The sequence below is a fragment of the Limulus polyphemus genome, unplaced genomic scaffold, assembly GCF_000517525.1.
Source record: "Limulus polyphemus unplaced genomic scaffold, Limulus_polyphemus-2.1.2 Scaffold47, whole genome shotgun sequence".
In the NCBI taxonomy this organism is placed as follows: Eukaryota; Metazoa; Arthropoda; class Merostomata; order Xiphosura; family Limulidae; genus Limulus; species Limulus polyphemus.
In genome coordinates this window covers 1,177,470-1,185,535 of record NW_013665657.1, presented here as the reverse complement: position 1 = coordinate 1,185,535, position 8,066 = coordinate 1,177,470, and the positions used below count along the sequence as shown (strand labels likewise).

At 34.0% G+C, this 8,066-nt stretch overlaps 1 protein-coding gene across 1 annotated transcript in view; it reads left to right on the top strand.

Annotated features, from left to right (window-relative positions):
* Positions 1–2,190: 2,190 nt before the first annotated feature.
* The window catches only part of LOC106462668 (epithelial chloride channel protein-like), a 77,044-nt gene continuing 71,168 nt past the window's right edge, over positions 2,191–8,066 (top strand). The window contains exons 1-2 of the mRNA XM_022390289.1: positions 2,191–2,407; positions 2,521–2,597. Of these exons, the coding sequence (XP_022245997.1) occupies positions 2,305–2,407; positions 2,521–2,597 (180 nt within the window). The 5' untranslated portion in view covers positions 2,191–2,304. The remainder of the gene's footprint in view (positions 2,408–2,520; positions 2,598–8,066) is intronic.

Here is an 8,066-nt window from a genome sequence, read left to right as displayed (position 1 = left end):
ACACATCAACGAACGAATGACTGTACATTGTTCCCAGGTGTTTTTGGTATTGGGTTTCGCTCTGTGGTAGAGCTCTGGATTTCGGAGCCGGCGAGTATGATTCGAAACCGAGCAATACTACAAAATATACCCCATACTTTAAGCTCTGGGCGCTTTATAAGCATTTATATAAGAAAACTCAAGGATGAACATGAATGACAGTTGCTCAGAATTTGAGAAAACTCCTGATCAATAAGGAGTTGTTTTTAAAAAAATCACTCGTCAGAGATGCACCTGTTGTAGCAATAATATAAGTATCCATTTCACGATATGCACCCCCCCCCCCAACTGAGACAGCGCTATGGATTTACAACGCTAAAATCCAGGGTTCGATTCCCCGCGGTGGACACAGCAGATAGCTCATTGTGGTTTTGCTCTAAAACACACAACACTTAATTATATTTGTAATTAGAGCAATTGAATATCTATAATGTTCTCTTAAAAAAAAGATAGGGGCGATTTTAAGATCTAAAAATACGTGTGTCTCGGGATTATAATTTGAAAATCTGGTCATCCTACCTATATCTAAGATGACCATATTTTGTAAACTTAAACCGGGGACACCTGTATATATAAAAAACGTGTACCTGTAGTTACAGCAAATACAGACAGTACTGGAGACACCTGCTGCATTAGTGACAGTTGTATTTCTCTTGTGAGAATTCATTACTCTAAAAGTACAGGGAAATATTCTATGAGAGGATCATAACTATAAGGACAGCACAACTGTCGTCACGTGACGATGCTATACTGAAACTAACAATAGGCAACTACTGAATGTTTATTTCTAACATATATTTGCTGCAAACTTCATAATAAATCAAATGCAAGGGTATTTCAGGGTGATGTTTTTTAGAGGCGAAGACAACATTATAGTTAGTTTGTTTTAGAGCAAAGCTACATTGGGCTATCTGTTGTGGCCAACGGGGATCAAACCCCGGATTTAAGCTATATAAGTACTTAGACTTATCGCTGCCCCACTAGGGACCAACATTTTAGTTACGTGTTGCAACTGTATGTTTTTTTTTTTAATAGTAAACCCAATTTTGTACATACTAGTATGTTTTTATACATATTTTTCCCAAAGGTTTTGATAAACAAAAAGTCGGAAACGTAATTAGAATACACTTATATGATTATAAGACGATTGGGTTAGGGCTACACTTCCTTCATCACAAGACCTTATCGAAAGATATATCAAGCTTTGTTCAACAATCTGTTGTTTTAGTTTTAGAACGTGTATAAGTAAAATATGCGGAAAATCAAACATTTTAACACCGCAATGTATTATTCAGAGTTATTTTCATTGACTTAATACGCTGCATGTAGAAACAGATTTCTTAAGAAACTGTTGAGTCATGGTGAAAGGGAATACTATAAATATGTGTTTATGACTCGTTCCACATACAGATTTTAACGGACCTAGAAAAATTAGTTAAAGGTTGGAATGACGATCTTGTAGCCAAAGGCGTTGAAGTATGGTGCCAAACAAAAACACAAAATCTCGCAAGATCATGATAATAATTTTGATTTGAAACGTTTAATCCGTTTCTCTCGTTTGACTGTTGAGCTTCACTTTAGTTTTGTCATACTCTCACTACATTGTTAACCCCATACTGCGCTGCTTTTACACCTAGTACAACTACAAGTTTATAGCACAACTGTTTCCCGTGGTATTGTAATTTGTTGTGGGGTTTATGTCTCTTGAACTGTGATAACCACAACAACAAATACACGAGTGAGAAAAGAAAAGGGGGCGCTCACAAGCGAAGAATGTTTCCTCTTATCAGATATTAGCTTATTAGAAGGAGAAAACAACTTCGTTACACTAAGAAAACGTTCGAGATTTGGTTTAATGGAAATGAGGTAAAGGAGTTTGATAACGAGTGTTAACTGTCAGAAGAACGGAAATCCGTTTTCGAGATTCGTATCTGACATACTCAAGATTTAAAATGTTTTTCTTCTGAATATCGTTGTTAAACCTTTTGATATTTACACTCAGTCAACGCATACCGCCCATCTAGTGTCATTTCATCTAATCTAGAAATATTTTATCAGTTGGTCCCCATAGCAACCAAATGAACTTTCTACCCCGCGATAATATTTCCATATACAACTACTACGTCATCAATGAGAAATCCGTTTTTTAGTGGAACATTAGAGCCATTATAGAACGAACTTTTTCATATATTATTTACTCTCTCAGGACCATTGTTGAAGGATTCGATAGTGTGATAAAAGGCATTTCTTTAAGTGTATATTACAATGTTTAGCAGGCAGAAATTATGTATCACCAGTTTATGGGTTTTTTGTTGGACACTCTACATAAGTAAAGCAAGTTTAATAACCATCCAGGAAAACAGGTACGAACATTCTCTTACCTTAAACTGTTCGATTATGGTGACTGGATCGTCAGCAGTTAAATTAATGTATGGTGATAATGCCACTACAATTCCAAAACTAATTATAGTTCAAAGTTAAATGGAATTGTAGTGGCATTATCACCATACATTAATTTAACTGCTGACGATCCAGTCACCATAATCGAACAGTTTAAGGTAAGAGAATGTAAACTAATTATAGTTCAAAGTTAAATGGACAGAATTGACAGGTAACGAGGCCTTTTAATTCGCTTTGCCTCGTTACCTGTCAATTCTGTCCACTTAATTATTTCTTTCAGCCTGCCAAGTTTACATAAGCTATATGTTTTAACTTGTGTGTCGACAGTTTGTTATTGTTATTAGAAAAATCGTGTGTGTGTAGACAAAGAGTATAATATAAGGATATACAAGTTAAAAAACTTTTCAATAAAGGAAGTAAATGTACGGATGGCTAATATCAATCCTTCAGAAACAATGCAAACAATATAGTAGGGATATATATATACATATATATACATATATATACATATATATACATATATATACATATATATACATATATATACATATATATACATATATATACATATATACATATACTGTAACTATTCAAACACAGTTGAGTTTAATTTGTCCTATTTTGGTCTATTAACATTCTATTACACTGTGTGCCTGTGCTAGTATGTAGGGATGATGTAAATGCCATCCCTATTATCTTGTTTACATTGTTTTTGAAGAATTGATATTATCCATTCCTACATTTACTTCCTTTTTTGAAAGTTTTTTCTTTATTTGTTTGCTTGTTTTTTAATGCAGTGTTTCAATAGACATAGGAATGTTGTATTTATAACCAACTTCTAAATACAATGAGGTTCCAATTGTAATATTTATTGTTTATCTAGTATTGGCTGGTATTTCCTGTCTCACCCTGTACCTAACTTTTTAAAGGAACACCAAATTTCCGTAAGAAATCTAACTTCAAGGGGTAATGACAACATCATTTACATTAGAATTATGTTTTTTTTATTACTACTAGTTATTAATAATACAATTTGAAACTGTCACCTCAGTAAAATTGATTGATACCATTTGGTTTTTGAGTTATCATCTAATAAAAAAGAAGCAGAAGAAAGAAGACCTGGAAATTCAAACTTTTTGCTATGATATTTACAGACATTCCCAGAACTTGTGTCTCAGTCATTACATAGATATTTTTACAAAAAGAAACACTGATGACCTGTTCAAGAGATATTTAAAATACCATTTCGATGAACAATCCGAGCCATCCCTACATAGATAGTGCTGCCGCCTGCCTGATATATATATTCGATTATTCTCATCTTTATTCTGTAGATCACTCTGAAGATGGATTAAGTACAAACTGAAATGTGTGTTTAAATGAATTTTATTCATCGCATCAATCGTCTTGATTCTATTTTAGCCCATTTATATATTTGGAAATTTTTAAACATGTTTTCCCATCAAAGGTTTTAAACACATATTTGTTGTTTACAATACAAATGTATTAATCCTAATGTTGTAACTTTCCCCTTTCCAAAATCGGTCTGGGCGAAATTGTCTGACATGTGTAATCGCATAGTCGATTACATGAATGTTCCATATTAAATCTTTTAATAATTTTACGCAATAAAGTGTCTTAGATAAATGATTGTTTGTTTTTGAAATTCGCGCAAAGCTACTACACGAGGGCTATCTGCGCTAGCCCTCCCTAATTTAGCAGTGTAAGACTAGATGGAAGACAGCTAGTCATCACCACCCACCGCCAACTCTTGGGCTACTCTTTTACCAACGAATAGTGGGATTTACCGTCACATTATAACGCCCCCACGGCTGAAAGGGTGGGACGGGGATTCGAACCCACGAACCTCAGATTACGAGTAGAGCGCCCTAACCACCTGGCCATGCTATCATATAGTGACTATCATATAACAGTGCCGGGTTTCGATATCCGTGGTGAGCAAAGCACAAATAGCCCTTTGTGTAACTTTGTGCTTAACTTCAAACAAACACATAACAGTTTTCTAATTTCTCCTGCATGGAACGGTTGGTAACTGTCAAATCATGATCGCTCTTCAATGAATAAGTTAGTTGGGACATGACCTGACCTTTGGAGTATGCTCCGTTCTTCGGTTGGTCATCGGTAATTCGGCCATAGTTTTTCCTATAACCGATAGTTGTATATCTAATGATAGATATTTAAAAGCCCAGCCAAAGAAAATGTTTGATAATCATGTTCCTGCTGTGATATTTGAGTACATCATGTACTCTGTATATCATGTATTTTTTCACCATCTTTAGTGATGTAGAACTTTTTGAAATGTTCCTGTAATTCGCTTTTATGCAGGTTTAGACATACGAATACTTGGTCCACAACGCGACTTTGTCTCTCTCTTCATTTTTCGAATCAAGTGTCATTTCTCGTGCTGGATAAAAGATTTAGAAATTGGAATGTGAAGAGAAAGTGTGTGTGTGTGTGTGTGTGTGTTCGGTCACGTGGTGAAGCCGTTGCAAGACAAAAAGACCAATGATTTCCTAGGCCTTTCTTACTTATCTTTCATCGTGATTGGTTCTGCAGAGATTCAACTCGAGGGATGAGAAACTAAAGATCTAAGTCTCTGATCCAGTAGAGGCGATCATACGCTTGTCTCCACGGATACTACATTTTTTGTTGTTGTGTCTTTAATAAAGACTTTTTCACTATCCTATCAAACGTGTCTAATCTATTTATTTCTTACGAAACTTAAAAATTGTCGAGTTTGCAGATTCAAATAGCTGAGTAAATATCCTGTGTGACCCAGCTCTTATTAACAGTTCTGTCTTTATACTAGTAGGAAAATCAGTTCAGCATACTTATTCTTACGGTTTGTTTTGTTTATAATTAAGCACAAAGCTACACAATGGGCTATCTGTGATCTGCCCACCACGGGTATCGAAACCCGGATTCTAGCGTTGTAAGTCCGCAGACATACCGCTGTGCCACTGGAGGGATGTTCTTATGGAGATACGAATAAATATATGCATTTTTAGGACTCACGTAATCGTGTAACACATCCCATAATTAGTGTATTTTTGTAAACCAACACGTGTATGTATGTGTATGAAGTTTATAATACCAAAGTTGTGAAGTTCGGATCAATAGAACTGTCACTTAATGTGTTGTATTCTCTGGTTAAAATGGGCTTTTTTATGTGTTTTTTTCCCCCAAAATCATACACTAAGAAACGTTTAATGTAAAAAGTGTTTTTGTTATTTCGCCTTCCAGTAGAACCGTCATGACTGGAAACTAGTTAAAATTTATTATTAATCAGATTTAAGCGGGAAAAATTTTTATAACGTGTACAGCACTATCAGTCATAAATTCAGTGAAATGCAACAGCCCCTTTAGATAAATTTTCTTTTATCCAGATTTATAACCTAATATAAGACCATCTTAAAAGGTTAAATAGAAAAAAAAATCTCGAAACTTAAATTTCGAAGGCATTTCAAGTGTAGTTAAGCATTTATATGATCTATCTGACATAAACACACAAACATTTATATAATGCCCATGACTATACACTCCTGTGGTATTTATGGTCACATTTTGTGGCATTTTGAAAAGAAAATTAACATTGGTTCTGTACTCGAAACGGTAGAACATAAAGAACTGTAGGTAATTTACACAATTGTAAAAGATAAGAATGATGTGTGACTTCGACTAAACTACTATTAGCTAAATATTGGCGCGTGCTTCGATTAACTTGTTTTTTCAGCTTCGTTTTTTTTAGTTATATTTTTTGTTTCTGTTCATCTGTGTCACATTTTACTGAGCAATCAATTTTGAAAAATCAGTTGACTCGCGATAATTTCATAAGGTGTAATCTACATGTAATATCTCGTTTTGAAAATGTTAACTGATGACCCAACTGTATATTCCGTTACAGTGTACTTTACCCTAACAGTAATCCTACAAAGGTATAATCTAATGATAAGATTAATACTGTTACCATACTAACTTTGCATTGATCCATACAGATACTGCTTCTATATATGTGCTTTGAAAACAGTTGTATCTGCAAGATACGAGAAGATGAATAGTAGTAATCAATTTGTTTGTGCTATATCAGAAAAATAATGATTCAATGTCAATTTAATAAAACCCAATAACTTCCTACACATTTTAATTATCTGTAGAGCCGAGTATGGTATTGGTGGAATGTGCTGATCTGCTAATCGAAATACCCTTGGGTTGAGACTCGATATTGTGCTCAATATATCCCATACTTTCGGCTGTGGTGGCGTTATAACAGTGACGTTTAGCACCGCTTTTCGGTTAAGGGTAACCGCGTAGGCTGTAGATGATATCGTCTGGTCGCTCTCCCTACGGTTATTTTTAAATTATGGATGGCTATGCTTGTGCACGGAGGTGAATAGTCGTAAACCTGTATTAATCCTTGCTTTGGACTAGGGTTACTCCATAAAACTGATTAGGGTAACACTCCCCGCGCGTGAAGAAATAAAATTCACAAAAATGTGTTGGAAACGATAGGGATCTAAACGATATATTTAAAATTATGTAAGAAAACTGTTTTTCTCAAAGAAATTTCCAGAAACACAGGTCTTTTAATGTCATTAGAAGATATCGTATTTACATAACAAATGCTGATAATGAAGTAAGGTTTACTTGTTATCTCGTATATTCATTCAGTACTAATGTCGTAATTAAAAGTATGCTATATGTAGACTTAACTTCAATATCAAGTAAGGTTTACTTGTTATCTCGTATATTCATTCAGTACTAATGTCGTAATTAAAAGTATGCTATATGTAGACTTAACTTCAATATCAAGTAAGGTTTACTTGTTATCTCGTATATTCATTCAGTACTAATGTCGTAATTAAAAGTATGCTATATGTAGACTTAACTTTACTGTACTGGATGTAGCGTGTATGTCAGTATCTATGTATGTAATCAAAATTCTTGCGCCATATATTGAATGGCACCACAAACAAAAATCCATAAAACTTTTTCACACTTTGGATTTTCAAGATTTAAACAATTAGAAAAAATATCTGTGGTATGTGCAACAACCATTTCTTTATAACAGAACACAATTTTAAATAAAAGTACTCTCCTTGAAACAAGAACACGACTCTCACTAGGACTGTACATGAGGGTTTGATTATATCTTTATCAAACTGTAATTTTTAAATGTAGTACTGAGAAACTTAAATTCTTAAAAACTATTATTTTTTCAATAAACGGAACCACTTTTAATATATAAAAACATTATAGTATATATATCGGTAAAATTTATGAACATTTTGAGCTCTGTACATTGAATCATTTTGCTGCAATGAGTTGCGTACCACTAAAGAGCACAATCCGAACACTTTTCCGGTGCGGTACTTCCCATAAAAAAATCATTTTTTTTTAGAAAATGTTCACTTTTTCTACATTTTTTTCAATGAAGTATGAATACTGTGATTAATAATTACTAGCAGAAACAGCTGCCCATAAGGCGGCGTTTCTGCTAGTGTTGTTAATTGGAAATCGTATTCACGCACACAAACCATGTGTGATTTGTTTTCAAAAGTTTTGTTTTCTAAATTGCAGTAGACTTGTTTGTTTGTTTTGAATTTCGT